Below are 22,473 nucleotides of genomic sequence, written 5' to 3'. Positions count from 1 at the left end.
TCTTATCCGGTAGTCCCCGCGAAAAGGAAGTCGCTTTCGACAGGACTGGGCGAATCTCCGTCCTTGAGAAAGACGTATTCATCTCTACGCGAAATCCTCGGAATTTCGTGTTACTTTGACAAAAAAATTACCGGGGATCCGCGATTGATAGTTCGTCACTCCGCAAGTTACCACCGCGCGGATCTCTTTCCTCTCGCGAATGCGTCGATTCAATTGGCGTGGCTTTGTCGATTGAAAAAAGGAAAACGTATTGAACGTAGTTCTGCGGCATAAGACAAATCCCAAGTGAAGATTTCTTTAATGCGGTTTCATTAACGAAATTATGCTTGAGCGGAATCTCACCTTTATGTCACACCGAAAGTAATCGCTGCATTACAATTGATCTCGCGTTGCAATTGAAATTCCGCGCGTATAATGCACTAATTGTTTCAACAATGTTTCCCGCGTGCAAGAAAAAGGATCGTCCCATTACTCCTGTTTTTACTTTCCCTAAAAGGGAAATCGGCGCCCAGTGCCGTCGCGTTATTCTAGATTCGCGATTAACGAATCAACCAATTACCGATTACGGAAAGAAGCCGGAAAGAAGGTTAAGCAAGAGAAAAGGGATTTAATCGTCCTTAATTCTGTTTCGCGATTCGCGAAAGAGAGAGAGGGGGGGGGGATGGGAAGAGGAAGAGAGACAAATAGAATACAGCGACCAGCGCTTTGATCGCGCGAGTTTAATTTCAGCGGGTCTTTGGATTCGCTTAATCACCGCCCGATAATTAAGGAGGGCCTTTCGAGCGATAACGACGACGACTACGGCGACGATGACGACGACGACAGCGTCGAGAACAACTTAATCACACCTTTCAATCGACACGCGTGTTTTCCCAATCGCGGATAATCGCAATCGCACCACTCGTCTCGCTAATTAAATCGCCGATACAAGATACAATACAATATGATGCTAATGTACGTGACATACATAATGAAAATATGAGGTGAAAAATTGAAGAAACATTTTCGAGTGAGAATAATCCGGCCTCTACGATTTATGGTCGTTTTTCAATCCGATTGGTTCGCCCGTTTCATCGCGCTCTTGCAAAAATATCACCGGCCAGCTTCGGCCTTTGTCTTTTTGCATAAAAAGATCGAATATAAATGGAGATCTGAGAGAGCGACGCGCGTTTGCGTTATGAAAAGTCGCGTTACCATTCGCGATTTAATTGGCCGGCGATCGCGCCGGCGGTCGGGACAGAGCAAAAACGAGGAGGGCCCGCGATTTAATTGAGCTGAATGCACTGCCGGACGCACGTCGAGAAAGAGAGAGAGAGGATTGATCGATAAAGTGTAATAAATATAATTACAACGAGGGCGGAGGAGGATGCTTTTTCCCGGCGCGAGCGGAAAACGCGGAATTTATTATCGAGCGCGAGCACGGACGGAAGCGACCGTAAAACATCAGAGATTATAATCAATCTCGCCGATGACGATAAAAACCGCGCTACGAGAGAAATTATTGCCGTCGCATCAGTGGTCGTGCATTTTCCATCGAGCAAATAAGCGCTCGGCGCTCGGAAAATCGCGACACCAGGTCGCACAAAATATTACATTTACATCTCCGTTGCTTAAATCGGTAAAACCCTCTGTTTCAGGATGGACGGGCCGGCGGTGCTGTCGATGCCGCCGTTGACCGCCTCACAGAAATCGGCACAGTCGCCGCAGCCGCAACCGCACCCGAAGCAGAATCAGGTAACGCCGACGAACCGAGAACAGACGACAGTCTCGAACGGCTTCGTCGGTGTAACGTCGAAATTAATCGATTCAAGTCCGAGGGTAATTCGAGAGATCTACTCGTCAGTACTCGTCAAACTGTAATCCTTCGAACGATTCCGCGAATCGCTGCGATTTTACATAGCGCGATATGTACTGTGCACCCTCTCAAGACAAAATTTCCTCTTAACAGTGCATCGTGAATAAAAACGAACGCCTCGGCTCGCGCCGCTCCATCAGAGCATCGTAGTGCAACTAAACCGACAGGAGTTGCAGGTGGGTACCGTGTCGCTGTACGGGATCCACATCGTGTCGCTGGTGATCGAGGGCCAAGAGAGGCTCTGCCTGGCGCAGATCAGCAACACCCTGCTTAAGCAGTTCAGCTACAACGAGATTCACAATCGCCGGGTGGCGTTGGGCATCACCTGTGTCCAGTGCACCCCGGTGCAGCTGGAGATACTCCGTCGGGCGGGCGCGATGCCGGTGTCGTCGCGTAGGTGCGGCATGATCACTCGCAGGGAGGCCGAGCGCCTCTGCAAGTCCTTCCTCGGCGACAACGCGCCGCCCAGGTCAGTGAAAAACGATCGAACTCTACTGGTTTCCCCTTCGTGATTGCATTGAGAAGAAAATCAGGCTATTATTCAACTTCGTTAATTGAGATGTTAAACTCGTTCGCTTAAATTTTACTTCGTGTAATATCCGCGTAGGCGTACAGACCGTCGGACTAATCTGATTAATGCTGCGTTACATAAAAGAAAGAAAGAATGAAAAGAAGGGATAATAATGATGACGACGATGATGAGTGGATGCTACCGACCTATTTCGCAGATTGCCGGAGGACTTCGCGTTCTCCGTCCACCACGAGTGCGCCTGGGGCTGTCGCGGCGCGTTCCTGCCCGCCCGCTACAACAGCTCCCGCGCCAAGTGCATCAAGTGCACGTACTGCGGCCTGTTCTTCTCGCCGAACAAGTTCATCTTCCACTCGCACCGACTCAGCCCGTCGGACAAGTACGTGCAGCCGGACGCGGCCAACTTCAACTCCTGGCGCCGGCACATGAAGCTGTCCGGTAGTCCGCCGGACGAGGTGGTGCACGCCTGGGAAGACGTCAAGGCGATGTTCAACGGCGGTACCAGGAAGCGGCTGTTGGGCAACGCGAACGCCCGCGAGTCGCCGAGCCCGGCGAAGCAGCCTAGGTCCTCGCCGACCACCGCCGCGCAGATTCCCACCCTGGTGCCGACGCCAGCGCATCCGCGGGTGCCACCGTTCCCGGAGCTGCCGCTGCCGCTGTCCAGGAGCCTCGTCATGGACTACGTGTGGCATCAGCACCAGCAGGCGGCGGCGGTCGCCGCGGCCAAGACGCCCGGCTTCGCCTTTCCGCCCTACGCTCTCCCTTGGCTGGCCAAGAGGGGCCCCGTCCTGTTCCCCGGTAAGACGGAACGAAAGCATATTTTTCTATCTTGATTTTATCTTTTTTTCTTTTCATTTGCGCCGATTTATTTTCGGTAAAAACGACGACGACAAAAATTGCCGGAGAGGAGGAACGGTCAAATATTACCGCCGCGCTGTGAAGGGATTTATGGGAATTAGCTGCGGGAGTAAGCGATTGCTGGGTCGATGGCAGACTTACGTCACATCTACACAATGATTATTACTTCTATATTCGTATCTAGGACAACGGTTATAGTCGTGCGTAATTATACGGGTAATAGTCGACGATTAATCGGGCGTCCATCGGACGTAAAATCGTTAATCGCGTCTTCTTCTTGCGTGTGCAAAGCTTCAAGTTCATCAAATGTACATCTCTGCGTTCAGCGCACTCTTGCGCAAACGACCGCAGCCGTGACGATTGATTCGACCTTAATTAGTTAACAATCGCGCTTTCCAGGACCGCTGCCGCCGCCAATAAGCGGCTCCAGCCCCACGGAACCTTTGATTCCGACCGTTAACCCGTCGCTACATCAATCGGCTTTCCGTCCGGTAATCCGTGGGCCACCCATCGTCGAGCAGCTGATGCCGGAGCGGGCGACGGACGCCGGCAAGGAGGAAAACTCCGACGACGAGGTCGACATCGAGACGACGGAGGACGACCCGGTTACGCCGCTCAACGCGAGTCTGCAGAATCTCCACTCGGCCTCGAATTCCGCCATGAGCAGCCACAGCGGACGGAGTACGTCGCCACAGTGCTGGAGTCCCCCGCGAGAGACGGTGAGTCGCGACGGTATTTAAAGGGAGAGGGGGGGGTTATTAACATAACAGTATACACTTTTAAGTAAAACATAACTCAGGATATATCGCACAAGTATACAGAGTATTCCAGTTCCAGTTGAATATGGCTTAAAATATATCATTTGAAGTAGATTAAATCTACGAAACTCGAAAGCATACTTCTCGAAGCGTAGCTTAAAAATACACCACAGTTGAAGTCCCGAGTTATAAAATCTCGAGTGTACGTTCGCGGCCCGATCGATGCACTCGGAGGTGCTCGAGAGAACACGAGAGCGCGAAGTGTAAACCGCGTTACGATGCGCGACGACGATGCGGCCACGTGCTGGCCACGGTCGGACACACGTGCCTCGGTCGCACTCGCGACGCGACCATTATCGTCGGCCGATCGCAAACACTCGACGCGATAAACGGCGGAACCATCGTTCCGCTAGAAATATGCCGTCGCCTCCTGGCGAAGCGTCCCCCTGCGTCGTTGTTGTTGACGAAGACGTAATCGTGCGCGACAAACGCGCGTACACACAATCACGCCGTGTAGCCGCGCCGTGTGCACGCGATCGACCACTATCGCACGCGACGGCGCGCCGAGAGATGCAATCGTGACTATTACGCGAATACGCGTCACGATCCTCCTCCTCAGAGATTCGAGAAGACAGAATCGGAGAAACTCCCCCGATCCTCTCACGATTAACGAATGTCATTTCTGCTCTTCTCTTCGCTCCGCACTCGAAAAGGGGGGCCAGGGTAAAGTCGATACTCGAAAGTATCGAAGTTCCGACGGGATCGGCCCAAGTCCTCTCTAAAGTACTGGAGTTCCGCGTCGATCTTTTCCCGCTATGGCGATCGTTACTGTCGCTGAGCTGTTCTCCAGTCGAAATTTTTATTCTGCGTTAACCTCGCGAATCCCGAATCGAAGTCTTGAGAGTCTAACGGGAAACTAAGGGTACGATAAAAATTTCGCGGTAAAAGTTTTGTATTAAAAATGACTCACCGAAATTTTGTGTTACTTTACTAACATGGCGAATGTGTTAATTTAACGTTATATTTCTGTACCTTTTAACACATCCCCCCGGGTTAAAATAATACAAAATTTTAATGGACCGTTTTTAACACAACAATTTTTATTATACATTTAGGCCTCTGTCTTTGCCAGGTGCGATAACTTTTTATTTCAATTTAATGTGTACAAGAAAAAGGATACGACATTATGAGTAACGAGCAAACGGAACTTCAGCAAATAAGAAATATAAAAGTTTAGAAGAGCGCAACGCGCGGCTCCCGTCGCTTCGATAATTCAATGTCGTCGGTGATGTTTATGGCGCGGTAGAAACACACGTCGACTCTTCCGTCCCGCAGAAGCAATTTATTACGGCGTGACTCTTTACTCACTCGCTAGTGAATAAAAGTACACGTCCTCGGCGGTTTAATAACGGAGTGTATTTGCGTTGTAAGGAAAGTAGCCCCGCACCGCCCCGCATGCGTGACTGACCCCTGTAAATGGCCAGCGAAATATTTTCCCGCAACACGACACCCGACGGCAAACAGTGCCGCCGCAAAGTTAATCGAATTAACGTCGTGCTCGACTCTCTCGTTTAATCGAGTCCTTCCCTCGTCGAGAAATCGTTCGCAGTATACACACACACACACACACACACACACACATATGCACACGCATGAAATACATATTAGGCTAGCCGTTCAAAAATCGGCTGATTTTCCGCCTCCCTCAGAAATTTTTAGATCGTTTCGGAGGGTCAATTCTACCTGAGCCGCAATTGAATCAGTTATTATCGATAATTTTTTTCATAATTTTTTAACCTTCGGAAGGAAAAGTACAGTAGCAGGACATGAACAGAAAGGTGAGGTCATAAGTGACTCAGATATATGAATATGCATTCTGCTTGATTAAAATAAGGAAAGGGCACAAAAATCATGTGGAGAAATAAACAAAAATATATTCCTCAAAAATATAGTAATATAATAAATATAAATGTCTTTCTTTTTGAGGTCACATCACCCCTACCCTTTCCTTGCGAGGATCGACATTGAGAAAGAAGGTCTAGATTAAAGTTTATGTCAAAAGACTAGCGAGGAGGGAAATTTTTCGGTAACTTTCTCATTGGTGCAGTCAAGCTGTAAAGAAAGAGAGAGAGAGAGAGAGAGAGAATAGCGAACGGCAATTAGCAACTACTCGCGTCCGATCGTTTCCACTCTAATTTCCCTTCGTGTAATATCGCACGGAATCGCTACAACACGCTCGGGGATAGATGGGAAGAAGGGTGAAGTATTTATCGTCAGGTCAAAGCTGTGCAGGGCAAAGCAACGCGACGCGGCAATTAACATCGAGGTCGTCGGAATTTTCGACGGTGCTCGGGTTAATTATTCCGCGGCAATTTAGCCGGTAACGAGCCGGCGGTAATTGGGTGCCTGGGAATTATTGTAACGACGTGCCCACCGCCTTCGCCGTTGCCCCGGCCATTTACATCGTCCGCGGAGACGGCGGAGCAACGTAATACTACTCGACTCGTCCCTAGAATTTGCTCTGCGGTCTGACTGCTCGTGCACCGGTGGTAGCGGCGGCGGTGTTGGGTGCCGCTGGTGGTGGTGGCGGCGGCGGCGGTGGCGGCGGCCCTCATCATCAATCGCGATAATTATTGTGTCGGTAAATATACTCCGCGTACAAACGAACGTGGGGGCCGATCGCTCGCGCGCGTCATCCGAACACACTTACGGCGACGACATGATTAAACGAACGGTCTCGATGTGTATTACGCTGCGTGTCACGGCGCCGATGTGAACCGACATTTCACCGACGCGGTAATGACGGCCGTCGACATCAAAGACGGATTACGGGAGCTCGCTGTGTGCGAGCGAGCGTTTCGCGCTGCTGAATCGGCTCTCTCTCTCTCTCTCTCCCTCTGCGGTCGACGCATGAAGACTTACTTAGATCGGACGATTTTCGACGTCATTCCGTCGACAGGACGGCCGCGCGTCGTCATCGCGGAGCGTGCAATCTCGCGCGACCGTCGCGCTTTGAACACGAGGGGTCGACGGATATTTCAGACTCAAACGGCGGAATAACGCGCCACCCGTCTTTATTTTCCCGCGGACATGTCGTCTGCGTGCGGACCCCTCAATTAAGAGTTCCCTCGCACTCTCTTCGCTTGGCGTTGCTGGAATTAGAGGGTTAATGCCGGACTACTCTCGAGCGGGATAACCGACTAACGCGTCTTCTATCCTCTTAAAAAAAATATAACTAGCGAAGTGGCCCTGGTGTAGTTTACCGGCACTCGAAGACCTTAATCGGCCGTCGCGTGTTGAAGAGAGAGACAGAGAAAAAGAGAGAGAGAGAGGGGGGAACGAGTCCGGCAAAAAGGTCGTTCCCATAGCGAGTGGTTGCAGGAAGAAGCGAAGCATAGCACACGAAGGAGAGAGAGAAAGAGAGAGAGGGAGGAAGAGAAAAGAAACAGGAGAGATGACGGGGGTGGATTGGGATAAGCCGTCCGGATTGCCAGACAGCTTTTCAATTCCCCCTTGTCGGTGAACGTGTCGAGTGGGACGAACCCGTATTTTGCCCGGAATTTCCCTCTCTTCCTCTAACTTTCTCTCTCTCTCTCTCTCTCACTCACTCACTCACTATTGGCATGGTTGACGAGCGTGTACATGCACGAGAGATATTCATCACAAAGGTGCAGGCAGACTGTACACCACATAGGAAGTGGAAACCCAGTTACTGCATCGGGCCACGGTGGAAGAACCCAGTAGCGGAGCCCGTAGTACAAGTGTATCGCGGTAACTGAGTAATCCCCGAACGTTATTTGCAGTTATTTCTCGCTCCGCTGAGTAGACTGAGAGCGTGCGAGAGAGAGAGAGGAAGAGAGAGAGAGAGAGAGGGAGGCTCACGAGAGACACGGGGAGGACGGTATTTTCATTTTCGCGACATCTGTGGATCTCTCTCGCTGGTGTATACACGGCTCTGTGTGTATGTGAGCGCGCGTTGAGTCTCGTGGATCTCGCCATCGCTTCTTCTTTCAGAGCCGAAAGTCCAGACCTCGTTGTCGAAACACAATGAGCGATAATCGAGCCACCGTTGATTACAAAAAGCGCCGAAATCCGAGGCACGTGTTCGAGAGTCGAGAGAGGGGGAGAGATGTGCGTCTCGAATTTTTACTGAAATCAGTAATATAAAAAGTCGAGAAAGGAACCTGACTCGAAATCAGTAACTAGAAAATCCAGATGAAACGCGCGTGTTTATTACAGCGCAGCGCGACGACACCTCGCGACCCGTCGTGATTTTAATCAGCGTCCCAGATCCGCAGATGGGAGTAAATCGCTGTCAACCCGCCGATCAATTAAGATCCTTTGCTCGATCGTGATTACTGAAAGTCTGAATCGCGTCGGTGAACTCCCTGCGGGGCTGGGCTCGCTTCGTTCGGAAGGTAACGAAGATACCCGCGGAATCTCCTCCACCATCCATTTAAATGCAATTAAGCAACGTCACGTAGGAGCGTAACGGGGCTCAGAAACGTTTAAATCAAACTACGGCTGGTTTAGTTAGTTTCGACCGCAACTTTTAATTGCGCCTCGACCGTCTGGAGGGCCATTAGGTTCCGGAAGAGATACGTTACTTCTTTTTCCTTCTGAAATGTCCGACGCTTCCTTCCTCTCTCTCTCTCTCTCTCTCTTTCTCTCTTGTATTTCTGGGCGCACGTGATTTCTCTACATCGTACCACAAAATAACACTGAAACCTTCGCTCTTTCTATTTCGACTAAAACGACAAATCAACGACTCGCGACGATGCGAAAACAGGTCACACTGAAATCCCCGCGCCCTCCGTATTAATTAAAGAAGCCCGGCCTGGCATTTTTAAGAGCCAGTGAGCACAGCTAAAGTTACTGCCGCCGCAGCGAAATGCCAAGCTCTGACCTTATGTTCGTAGAACCTTTCGGGACACGGTGTGATTAAATCGACTGTCACATATACCTAGGAAACACATTACGAAACGCTCGTCCGTCTTCGAAATAGCTTTTAACCTGGTAACATTTCGTCGCGCGAAATTGTCTCATCGGCGCTATGAACAACAGCATGATGTTGCTGATTCATCGAAGCGGTCATGCTTGATGATGTCTGTTTCTGAGCGCAACAACGCCGTCGATTAAATGAACTCTTTCTCTTGCGCACTCGCGTCAATGTCGGATGTCGAAATCCAAGGAGAGAGCTCCACGGCGCCGTGTCTTATTCTTCCCTTGGTTTAATCCGGCTACCTCTTACTTAATTCCATTTGCAGCCGGACGTCGTTCGCGAGAAATACAACATCACGGACCGAAATGGAGGTTCTCGCCCATGGAAGTCGCGCGCGCGAGGGCGGCGACTGTTGATTTAATTATAATCGTTAGTCCGGACCAGCTCCGCCCCGGGACCCTCAAATCCAATACAACTCCCGCCGTCTGCTATCATCCCCCGCATCCCGGACACTATCTCTCCCTCCCACCCTCCCACCCTCCTCTCTTTCTCTCTCTTTTGCTCCTTCTCTCTCGTCTCTTCAGCCCTGAGTTTCCGCGATATCGCGACTTTCGGAAGCGGTTTCGCCCTTGACTCGGGACTGTGGCAACTAAACGTATATTTCGTTCGGAAAGGAGCCGCTTTAGAAGATAAAAGCATGCACTCGGACGACTCTGTTCTGCGAGACGTATTCCTTTCCTGGATTTTCTACGCGCAAAGAATTTGGTGTTAAACGGTCCGCTGACATTTTGTGTTTACTACAACGTGGGGAGAATATGCTGAAAAATATACAAAAACACAAATATAACGTTACGTTAGTATAATGTAGATACAACGTTAAATACGTGTTAATTTCATATTATATTTATGTACATTTAACACACTCCCCATGTTAAAGTAACATAAAATTTTTTACTGTGTGGGGAGAATTTTATAGTATAAATTGCTATGGAATTTTTTATCCGAGGAAAACATATTCATGTTTCTCCGATTCATACGTGAAATATTTTAGAAACTGAAACTTATAGCTAAAAACTTTGCTTCAAATTTTCACGGCTCGGTGAATAATATCGTAATTTAGCCACGACGATTTTGGCATAAGTCCGCTAATCAACGGGGGATAAACGATATGCGCGACGCTTTTTATCCTTGCAGAGCAAGGATCAATACGTTCCGGCGGTATTCGCCAAACGGCTGAAAAAAATAATTTTCATGTCCGCCGCCATGTGAAAGGCACATCGGCAGCATTCTGATGCAACCCCGGGATTGAAACTCGTTAGCGCCGTTACGGTGTTCACAGTATGGCCACCTAAATAGAGGAGCTTACGCGAAAATTGTTTTATACCGCGCACGCGAAATTGAGAAGCTCCAAATAATGTTTCGCCGCGGTGAACGCCGACATTTTCGGTCGCGCGCGATCTCGCATTCGTACATATTAGAGGTGATTAAAGCGAATCCGTCTACTTCAAAATTTCAAGAATTGAGCACAGGGCCCTTCACCCTGGAGGAATAAATTGTTGGAAAAAATGTTCTTCTTGCATTCTCGAAATGAAATAAAAACGATACGCGTCTTCCCCGTCGTAAATCGTGTCGATTCCAACTAAACAGTTTGTGAGTAAAAAGATATAGGCTGGGGCACACGCTGGGGAAGATTTGTAAACAGCGCCAAAATAGAGAACCAACTCTTTATTTCAATTTCAAAGCACGTATGTGATGTACATGAGTGGAACTTACTATTGACCCTGGGACATGTTCATTTTCTGAAGATGACTATGACCCTGATGGGAACACACTCTTCCAGCAAGATGGCGCTACAAGCCATACTGCCCACGTTGCATCGGATTTGCTGCAGTTGGCATTTCCCGGTCGCCTCATAAACAGGAACGGCGATTTCCCATGGCCGGCCCGTTCACCAGACTTGATGGCTCCAGACTTCTTCCTCTCGGGTTACCTTAAATCCAAGGTTTTCAAGGATAACCCGCCAAGAACCACGGAAGATTTGAAGAAGCGAATTCGAAGAGGCCAACAACATTCCGTTGGAAATGCTACGCAACGTTATGGGCTGCTTCGCTCTCCGACTCTAGCAATGCGTGCGCAACCAAGGACGACATCTTACGGACACCATTTTCAGAAAATGAACATGCTCCAGGGTCAATAGTAAGTTCCACTCATGTACATCACAAATGTGCTTTGAAATTGAAATAAAGAGTTAGTTCTCTATTTTGGCGCTGTTTACAAATCTTCCCGTTTCAGTGCCCCACCCTGTACAATTTTAAATAAAAAGGTACAATTTTACCTCGGTGAGTCTCGCAACCCTTCCGAGAATTCGTTCTTTGATAATTCTCAGAAGATACGTTTTCCCATTGGATACGGGAAACTCGTTGAAGTGAAAATGTGGCAAACTTCCATCTACACGAAACGAAAGATATGTAATGGGTCACGCGTGAAATTTACATGGACGATCGCGCACGTTACATTGTAAAAATGACAAACTGCAGGATCACAGCGAGCGATTCGATCGGGAATCCAAATGAGTGGATTAGAGGGCGGGAGCTCGTGATCAGACCGCTATGAAATCGCGTCGAATCCCACCAGCATCCCGGGATCGGTGGCATCAATCCGTAAAAAGGGAAAAACCGTCGATAATGCCCGAAGGATCGGGAGCGGGAGTAACTTTCAGGTCGCGCGCGCCCACGCTCATACCGTCGGACACGTAACGCTCTTCCGGGTTAAATCCGGCATTATCGAGAGTATAATCAATTTCCCGACATAATACCGAAGCACGGGGGTGGGCGGGGTGGTTCGTGAGTTCGAGCGAGGTCGACCGACCGGAAGCGATTCGACTAACACGATTGCGTATTAACTCCGCGCACCACGTGTGCTTCCCAATCCGTTCGACTTCACAATCGCGTTCACATCTATCCACTCGCTCTTACCCCCGACCAACTCGTATCCTCAACCTCTTCGGTATCACATCCGCGCATTTTTCCTCGTGTACACGATGTTCTTCATCCCGATGCTGTGCCCGGCTCACCGGTCGCTCGGCAATCCCGCAAGATCCCGCAAATCCCTGCTCTTTGTACGAAATATATGTTAAACCACTGGCGAGAGCGCACTGGATTACCTGACGCAAACTGTTCGATGTCCGGAGGTAGAAGTTTACGTTGCAACTCGGCGAATGCACACGTGCGCGCACACACACTCACACACGCATCACCCACTCATAAGAGGCGAAAGAATGGAGTTGTAAAGTCACCGACGCCGAATCTGCTCGTATCGCAGACTAGGAAGGAGAAACGAGAGACAACGAGGAAAAGGGACGGAAGAAAAGAGAAAAGCAACAACCGTATCTCGAATGCAGCTCAATACCGCAGTTCAGTGCCATAGTTTCGATGTACGACCGAGTCGAAAGTTTCGCCGTTAACGTAAAAGCCATCGGTAGCGAGTTGTCGAAGGGAAGGGGTGTACGGAGAGAAAGCGAACGAGAGAGAGAGAGAGAGAGAGAGTGAGTGAGCGAATGAGAGAAAGAGGGAGAGAGAGAGAGAGAGGGAGAAGGGGTACCGTCCGCGCGTTGCACGCTACGATTGTTTCGCCGTAATCCTTTATTGGATCAACGGGGCTGGAAACAATCGAGCGCGCCATAACGCGAGGATGGGCAGACGGCTGTGTCGGTCGTTCGTCGCGTTCGTTCGTTCGTTCATTCGTTCTCAGCGACGGACTTTTCGGTCCGTCGGATGGTACCGGATGCGGCGTGTCGGTCCCCACGACCGGCGCCGCGGGGCGAGAGGCCGCTAGATAAGCGGGGGTGGCATCCGATGGGGAAGGGGGTCGGGGATTTCTACCTACTTTGCCGGGTGAACGGAGTTACAAATGGGAGAACGCGGAACTCATCCGCAAGCGGGAGGAAGCTCTCCTCCGGGGTGCTCCTTCTCTGTCCTCTCTGTTTCTCTTCCTCTCTCTCTCTCTCTCTGCCCCGCTGCGTTCTCCCTGCCACCTGCGCGCGCGGAAACGCGAGCTCTCTTCCTGTAGGTAGATATCTCCCCCCGCTCGTTTCTTCCCTCTCGTTAACCTAACCGACCTCCCTCCTCCCATTATTTTTCCTCGTCCGGTCGCGTTACGTCACGTTTGTCCTCCCGTCACTCCCATCAGTGCCGATTTGTCTCTCGGTGCACGTTGTTTTATTTATCCGCGATTTCGCAGATAATTTGCGCAAGTGCGTGTTGGCTCGCGCGGAAAAACGAGCTTGGTCGGTTTTACCTGACAATGGACAATCCAACACGTTTTGCACGAAGGAAAGAGAAAACAGAATTTCTTCTTATAAGAACCGAATTCCTGAGAAATAGGCAGTTTCCTTTAACTAAAACTTGTTTAGTTGTTATCCATTGCCGGGTACAGTGAGGGCAAAGTACTTAAAAATTTATCCGCGCAATATATATTTATTTCACAGAAATAAACCTTTCTCTCTGTTATTTCCGTGAAATAAACCTTATATCCCAAAGGTAAATTTTCAAGTACTTTTTTTCTCAATGTAGATCCGATCAAACTCATTCTTCATCGTGTCTGTCCTTTGCTCTCATACCGCTCCGAGTACTCTCCGCGTTTGCGGAGGATCTTCCTCGGAATCTTCCGCGAGTTACGCGGAAATGCGCGATCAATTTCATTTCATTCCACCCGACACTCCTGCAGCCCCTGCCGCGTAAGTTTCTTCGCCCGGTAATCTGCCGATTCAATGTTCCCGTTACACGTACGCCGCACCGACTATTTTCCGCGTTTCCGCGCGAACCCACTACCACCAGCATTCGTACACGTCACGTGCCGACCATATAATAACGAGGTGGATAACATAACGAGGCTTACATGCCCCGAATTCGCACCGACCGGCTCTCTGCGTCCGACTCGCGGTAGTTTTGTCCCCCTCTTCCTCCTCCCTCTCCCTCACTCTCACTCTCTCTCTCTCTCTTCATAATTCTTCGCCGTCTTCTTCTTTATCCCCGATAATTCGTCTGCCGAAGGATACCCCCGGGGATACTGCCGCAAACACGAACGGAAACAGTTACACTTATTTCTCGCCTTTACAGCTGTGTGCGCCCGCCGTCGTCTTCGGCGCGATATTTAAGTGGGTTGAGAGCGGCGCGAAAGAGGAGAGCGAGAAATGTTGCGCGAATAAAGGACTCGACGTAAAAAAGAGAACGGTTGTAAACGCGGGGAATAAAATTTCCCGCTCGTTCGCGGGTAGCCGTTCTTCTTATCTAACGACGAGTCGTCACTGCGGGAATCCATTGTTCCTCGAACAATTTTGCTTTTCGTGCGCTCGCGAAGAGAAGAGCCGACAGTATCCCCGCTTCGAGCATCGCCCGCTCGCCCCGCGATACGCGTCCGCCTTCCCCGCTTAATTTTTCATGTTCACGATGACGAGGGGGACAGACGTAAAGAGAGCTTACAAATCTTCCGACGAGCCTCTTCGTGACGCGACCCGCTTTTAATCCGTTCGGGAGCATACGGGGTTAAGGATCGCAGCTCATCGTGGCGAATCGATCCTCCACGAGAACAGATTCGCCGACAAGCCCGCCCGCGAGAGNAAGCCCGCCCGCGAGAGCCCCCCCCCCCCCCCTCCCCTCGTCAACCCGTGTACACACGCGGAGGTTGCACGGATATTACGGGGAACATATGCGCCGACCCCAAGGATATGTAACCAGCGGCCGTTGACTTCATAGGATACATATCGCACGGACCACCTGCTACGCAACGAGCGTCCTACCTCGGGGCGTAATCGCGCCGCTCGGAGAGCGTATCGCGGATTCGTTCCGCTCCTTCGACGGTGAGCCCCGCTCGAGAAATCGTTACGGGAGCGTTAATTGTGTCCTATCACTCAGTGGACAGTGCGCGGGCACATTCGCGCGCGAAGTTTCATAGACGAAGCAGCACAGGAGAAAAAACTCGTGTTAAATTTAATACGTCACATTAATGCTCCACACCTCGTGGCTTTATCTTACACTTTTTACACGTGCAAACCGATCTGCCGCAGCAGTGTCGCTTTTGGCGGCAGACAAATAATTGAAAACAGTGATGGCATCTCTGCGTGACATTTAACATATAAAACATGTTGATTTGACAAATGGCAACTGTTACCGAAAAAATAGATAATTCTGAAACTACATAATATTTATGTTAATATGTTTAGTTACATGTAAATTGTGTTGTTTCAAGAAAAAAAATGTTGAATATCGATTCAACGCCAAATCTTTAACAGAATCACATTATGTTACGTTAACACACTCCGTGTTGAGAATTCAATACAGAACTTTTAACCGATTTTAACCCTGAAAAAATATTTTTTTACCGTCAATGACCGAAGATCCATCCGTCTACCGGCAAGTTGAAAAAACAATATGGCCAAGAGGAAAAAGCGTATGTTCCTCGGGATCGCACCTACCAAACAAAAGTCACCCTCCGTAACGTTTTACCTCGTCGAATTACTTCACAATGGACACGGCGCGCGACCCCTTTCGACCCCCGTTCTCTCCCCCTCGCGAGAGACGTTCTCTCTCTCTCTCTCCCCGCACACAAAACATAATTATCCGAAATCCCAAACAGCATGAAAATTTTATCGGCGCCCCCTTCCCCTCGCCGATAGACGCGGCCCATTAGGACATCGGGTGATAATTAATGTTTACGTAACGAAGGGCCAGCGGATTCCGCTTTTGAATTTCTTCTTTCGAAATTCTTTTGAATTTTGCGACCCTACCACCAACGACGAGATTCCGCCGAGCGATATGGCGCTTTTGTGCCATTTGCGTCACGCCAAGCTTTAACCCTCGTGGTTATAACTCCTTTTTTCTCTTTCTCTATATATATATATATATTTCTCTCTCTTTTCAAATAATTCGTCAAAATTTCTCGAATCAAAGCTTATCGCGTTACAACACAATGAGAAGAGTTTGTTACACGACGTAACCGTCATGTTAACAAGTGCGACACGCGCATGGAAAGGGCGCGATGTTATCTTATCGACACACTCGGAAATAAATAACCTCACTCTTTCGTCTTGTGTGCGTATGTGTGTATATCCGAAGGGCGTTCCGTTCATGACACGTGACAATATCCGAATAGAAAATTACTCGAAGCGGTCACGTATGTCACTTCCGACTATGCGCAAATCTCCTTACGAGCGAGCCATAAGCCGCGCTTCTCGTCGCTGCGTAAACGGCCAGATAAAAATTAATAAATTGCTGGTCTTCGTGCGAAGAAGAGAGACAAATCGAGAGGGGGCCGCTACTTTAACGCGCGAGCACATCCCTTTAAACGCACTCCGGCTCGTGGAGGTACACGTCGAGGTAATCGCCGAGAGATGCACGAGCCGCGATAGCGGCTGCCTCGAAACGGCAGTTAAAGTCGATTGTACCGTCACATCCGTGCCGGCCGGCATGAAATATTTATATTACCGTGACGATTACTACGTCACGTAACCGCGGACGAGAGCGACGATGATTACATTTACCTTTGCCGGCCGCGGCGGAGGTCGCGCGGCAGGGAGAATCGTTCGCTACTATCAGTTAACAATGTTCGTTACGTTGACGGTATGTATATATATAGATTTACATCCGCGTTACATTCGTTCGGGAAATTTCGTTCCGAAGACTATCACGGCGCGTTTATTCACGCGATTAACTTGTTCCCCGCTGTGCTTCGCACTCGAAGAGTGCGTCTCACGGACGCGAAGCGATTACAAGTCGCTCTGTTTCCCCGGAGGTTGCCGGAGGCAGGGGAAAGGGCTAAAACTCGTGTAAAGCGCGTATATAACTTATACGAAGTTCACGGATTTTCGCTGCTGACGTCGAGATAGGCAGAGTCGTCGTTCCCTATTCCGTAACGCGTTTAGGCTAACGAGAAGCAGTGTGTGTGTTATGCGGCAAGAACGGCAGTAGTTATCGTTAAAAATGCATCCTCGCGTGCGCCGCGTTCCTTCCCGCCGCTGCAGCAGTTCCCGTCCTTTTTTCACACCCGCCCGTCCGCCCGCGTCGCACGGTGACACGCACGAAATCGGTGAGCCGCGACATATGCTGATTTTTAAATAACGTCCGGCCGACAGGTGACCCGCCGCGAATCGCTGTAAACAACGTCACGGCTACGAGGCGATCCGCTCGTCAAAATTCGCGCGCGTTACGCGTGAGACTGCCGAACGGTCTCGCGAGCTGATCGCGTCGTTTCGGCCGCTTGATATTCTCGCGGAGAATAAATTTTTTTCCCCCGAGAGAGAGAGAGAGAGAGAGAGAGACGAGATCTCCGAGCTTCACCGGCGATCGTTACGAAAAGTCGGCCGGAATCTCCAAGTACGTTCGTCGTAATGCTAAATATCGCGCGTATAACGAGCGACGCCGTTTCCGGGGCTCCCAGGGGGCCGGTAATCTCCCTTCTTCGGACATTAAAACGGTAAACGCGCGATCCCCGTGACTTTTTAATCGTCCAACCAGGTCGACGAAGCGGCCGCTCGCCTCGTTCCCGCTCGAGCGAGTCGAGTGAATAATTCACCTCGATCGATAGGTCGCTCGCTCGTTGGCCGGCCAGCACGCTCGGCGGAATTAATTTAAGTAATTTGACGATCGCTATCGACGGAAGCATTAAATAAAGCACCGTGTCCCGCTTTGGGCGAGCCGCGCGTTTAGATTGTTACGTAGATCGCCGCGGACGACGGGCCGCCCTCGCCGTTTTTCCCGCGGCCATCGTTGCATACCTGAGTGGTTGATCAGGATGAGTGGGTCGTCATCCATTTCCACGGTTGTCATTACGTCAAGGAGGCCGCGACATATCGCGACTGTTTGCCGACCCGTCTCGCCCCCGTCCGCCCGCTCGCCCACCTGTCGCCACGAAAATGACGATTCCCGCTGTTTTCAGACGAGCTCTTCCGCGACGATATTATTATACCGCGGGCTCATCTCGCCGCGCGCTTACGGCCGACTGAACTCCTCAACGTCGCGTGGACGTCCTGGAAAGAAAAAAAAAGAGAAAACGTATCGATGTTCGAAAAATGGGACACGCTGAAAAATGATTTTGGTCGGATCTATCTGATCTAATGAACAAACAAGCGCGTTCTCGTCGAGGGAAACAAAATTTCTAGTTTCCATGAGCCAAATTTGGTTCTTACGATCAGAACCTTCGTTTCCTTCAAGCGAGAAGCGTTTGCGCCGTACATTGTCAGGTAGGTCCAACTAAACTCACTTATCAGCGCAATTTCACGGGAAGTCATAATCCCCAAATCCGAATATCGAGAAAATCCCGCGAATTGTAGCTTCCTTTGTTTAACCACCGGCTAACTGATTTATCTGGCCATTATCTAACTGCTAGGAGAAATAAGTATCACATCATTGGCTAATAGCGATGTCAGATACAAATTTAACACCTCGTAGCTACTACTAAGATATTACGATCGTTAATCGAGTGGTGCAGCGAACTCGTACCAACATCGGCTTCGCTATTCGTTACAGGAACGGGAGGCGGAGAAGATCGCGGAGGAAGCCGCGGCTCTGCGCGACGTGAAGACGGAACTGCCGCCGGCGAGGAGTCCAGAAAGCTGGCACGGCAACCCTTATTATCGGCATCTCAGTGTTCTCAAGGGTGAGCGAGAGATATCGCGCGAATTAGCTCGTGGACGGAGAGCGCGAGCGGGGGGTAGCCTCGTCGAATCGAAGCGTCAAGAGTAACGCGCGAGGCCCGAAGCGTAAGCTCCTGAGACGAGACCGAATCGATAATTAGCTCATTAAAAAGTCCTCGCACGACTTGGGGAAAAGGACTCGAATTCTCTTTCCGTTGCTTTCTTTAACGTTCGCGTCACGGCTGACGACGCGGTGTCGCGCTTGCGAGCTGAACGCTGAAACGGATGGAATAATTCTTGGCATTTCCGCCGGAAGGCGACGCTTCTACGCGAGGTCGTTCGAAACGAACGTTTTTGTCGCGATGTCGTTCGGAGGAAGCTCTTCTTTTCCGGTCGTTATCGCGGCAAATCGTCTCTAGAGCGTTTCCGCCGCGATTGCACCGGTGCGTTTACGCGCGCGAATAGCCGCGAGTCCGGAGGGTCGCCCGTGACTCGTCCCGCTGATATTAGTAATTAATTAGTAACTGCCATGGATCAAGCGGCCCGCCGAGAAGATCGGAGTTCCAATTAATTAGAGTAATTAGTCGCGACCGGAGTGTTAAATGGAAACGGAGGGTTGCCTTAATATCAGACCGGGGAGGGGTGGATCTTTCAGACTGTAATAACGCGGAAATGGGTTGCGGATGGCCTCGACCAGCCAAGGGGCGTGATTTTCACCGACGCTTGCGCGTACCCTGTCTCTACGCCGCTCGACGTCGCGTTCCGTCGTCGTGACTCGCGAGCGCGACGCCACGCGACGCATCGTGTGTGTGTGTGTATGCGCCGCGTTTTCTTCTAATTTCCATTAACGGCGGCCGACGCGGCGAGTGGCTATTACACAGCATGCGGGGAACACGAACGGGACAAATTAAAGATCGTTCTTACATATTAACGTTAATTAATATAAATTTTCCGAATTTTCATATTCCGCGTCAATGTCGATTTTTCCACGGACTCCGGCGAGGCGAACCTCTTGAATTTTCACTGAGATCGTCGCAGCTCGAAATATTTTCCTCGTCGCTAACGACGAGTACGGTGCGTGACGACACAACATGTAAGCACAGAGAGCACGCTTGCAAATACGGCGCGCGTTTCAGGATTCGAGACGCTCGCACACTCGACATTTCGCACCCACGCATTCCCGTATATGGACCGACACGCACACACAGGTGTGCGTGCGCACGAGTATCAGCCGGTAGAGCGACGGATCCGTCCATTCAACGCGAGCGTAAGCCGAAAATAACGAGATAGGTGCTGCATCGACGCGATGAATACGAATACAGGATCATTGGCAGTGAACGCCAGGCACTTTGACTAACGTACAGCCCTCGGAAAAAGTCCGCGATTTTCCGACCTCCTTCTTCCCATCCGGCAGGGGCGATCCTTTCAGACGGCCTCTTTTGAGCCGGCAACGCGAAGCCAAGTCAAGACCGTCCCGATTCAATGGAACGTCGCGTTCGCTAGTCAAACGGAAGAAAACTAATTAGCACGTGACGCTCGCTTTTACTTTTTGTCTCGACGATAGCGAAGGTTTTTCCATTTTCTTGCTGACGCTGTGTCTCGTTCACATCGGACACGCAACTTCATCGGCCGAAATCTGCTACTACTGGCTTCTGCACAGAGAAAAAGATCCCTTTGGATTTAATAAAATTTCTTTAATTGAAACAAATTTGTCCTTTAAAATGGAACAAACGAATGCTTGATTCAAACAAACAGGATTGTTTTGACATTTATTGTTTGGCTTCTCGAACAATAAATATCTTTATGTCAAGTAACATATTTCTTTTGTTTTCATCCAAGCGTTATAATGATTGTCACGAGTAATAAATTATTTGAAAGAAGTAACACTATGTTAGAAAAATACTAAAGAACTTCTTTTTGTTCCAGCGGAACAATACTTAATATATAATGAAATAATTTTTTTTATTGAATATTAAATACAGCATTTCCTCTAAATGATATTGTTTTCTCTGTCAAACAACACGGTTAACTTTAGCGGAACAACGTTTTCACTCAAACAAAATGATATTGGATATTAAATTATGTTATTTATATTAAACAAATCCAAATCAAGTAAATATATATATTATATATAAATCCAAAAAAAAACTCTTTTTTTCTCTGTGTACTCTTGAAATTTCTTGCAGCGAAATCCTTCGCTCGGAAGGTAAAGCGACAGCCGAGTCATTCGAATGACTTTTCACTCGTATCGAGGGAATTCTCCGCTCTGAATCGTCGAGTGAATATTTTCGCTCGAAATTCAAGAGCGAGCTTGATGCGACAGGAATCAAAATCCGCTCGGGAATCAGCTCGAGTGAAACGTTCGCTCTTACAATTCCGAGTACTTTCGCGATCTTTCTTCGCTCGTTTTCAGTGAGATTTCACTCCAAGAAATTTTAGAGAGTATTTACGCTTATTTTCGCGAGGACACATACGGGCACGCGACACGCGAGAAAAATGACGGCGTCCGCGGCGGATTAATTTTGCGCGAACGCGCGTCCGCCGGTGCTCGCGCGCGGTGCTCGACTCCGCTAATTACCGGACGATAATTATTGCAGGAAACGAGCCGGCGGCGGAAAGGGCGAGTTCCGATTGCTCGGCTTGTCGTCCACGTATGTTTTACGGCCAAGTCCACAGTCCGTCCGCGCCGACCAATTAATTCGAGCTGGCTGGATTAATCGACATGCAGCAACAGCGCATGAGGAGGACACATTTAATCCGTACCGTTCTGTAAGCTTGCGACACGTCCATTGCCTTAAAGCGCATTCGTCGATCTTTCTTCATCCTCGAATTTAAGGCTTCAGCGCAACAATTGTCTTGCCCGATTTCCTAAGGACCTGAGGAAGTTAGTCCTCGAACCTCGACGGAGTTTTTTCTCGAGGAACCCAATGTAAATTGATTTGAACGATCGATCGATCGTTCGAGCTTAAACCAAAGTGAATCAATTGAATCTGACGTTTGACCAACTTAAACCTTTAACTTCCAATATATGAGTATTTTCTTTTTCAATATACGCTAGGTTTAAATTTACAAATTAATTTTCTCCAACCGTTAAGAGAGTACGTCAACTCGTTGTTACACTCAACCCTTCGATTTATAACTAGCTTCACGTTCACGCGGCATCGCTGAAATCGTGCTGTCTAAATTTCTCCGAGTGGAATCTCACTCACAACAAGTGAAAAGTGGCGGTATTTTCATTCGAAGCGACAATGAAAATATCGCCGCTCGAAATCGCAAGAGTGAATCTTTCACTCGCACTTTCATTCACAAGTTTAGAGTGGATTCTGACTCTGTACGAGTGAATGTTCAACCAGTTACAGTAAATTGCTCCCGTAGAACACATCGGATTCACTTTTCAGTTTCGAGAGAAAATGTTCACTCGACGATTCAGAGTAAAGAATACTCATTCTCTACGAGTGAACAATCATTCGAATTCGAGTGACTCGGCACTGTCACTTTACGCTTCGAGTGGAATTTCACTCCAAGAAATTTAGAGAGCGGACCCGATCTATAGTTGTAAAGCCCATATCTGCAAAATATGGATCTGTCACTAGCGAATATTAGGAAACGTTTCGTTTCGCGCGATCGCGACATACGGCCGCGATACAAGCGAGCGAGCAGATCGATAAGCTCGAATCGAGTAGCTCTGCAAGAAGCTCGCGAGTATTCGTCGCGAATGTATACATGACGTACATGTATGCCTTACTATTCTAGATCAAAAATTACGCGATTTTCAGCCTTACATGTATACAAATAAGGTCGAGACCGTTATAATTAGAGCCATTGTAACACTACTATTATAATTAGAATTACTTAGACGATTTTCGACCTTGTACAATCAGTTAGAAAAAAGCTTGCAACGCT

At 49.2% G+C, this 22,473-nt stretch overlaps 1 protein-coding gene across 1 annotated transcript; it reads left to right on the top strand.

Moving 5' to 3' along the window:
- Positions 1-1,638: 1,638 nt before the first annotated feature.
- LOC106740752 (SKI family transcriptional corepressor 2) lies at positions 1,639-21,268 on the top strand. The gene is made up of 6 exons (XM_014612086.1): positions 1,639-1,734; positions 2,023-2,324; positions 2,584-3,182; positions 3,642-3,961; positions 18,464-18,593; positions 21,168-21,268. The coding sequence occupies exons 1-6, from the start codon at positions 1,639-1,641 to the stop codon at positions 21,266-21,268; spliced, it is 1,548 nt and encodes a 515-aa protein (XP_014467572.1).
- Positions 21,269-22,473: the final 1,205 nt, after the last annotated feature.

Source organism: Dinoponera quadriceps, unplaced genomic scaffold, assembly GCF_001313825.1.
Source record: "Dinoponera quadriceps isolate SergipeBrazil2010 unplaced genomic scaffold, ASM131382v1 scaffold453, whole genome shotgun sequence".
NCBI lineage: Eukaryota > Metazoa > Arthropoda > Insecta > Hymenoptera > Formicidae > Dinoponera > Dinoponera quadriceps.
This window is presented reverse-complemented; position numbering and strand designations above follow the sequence as displayed.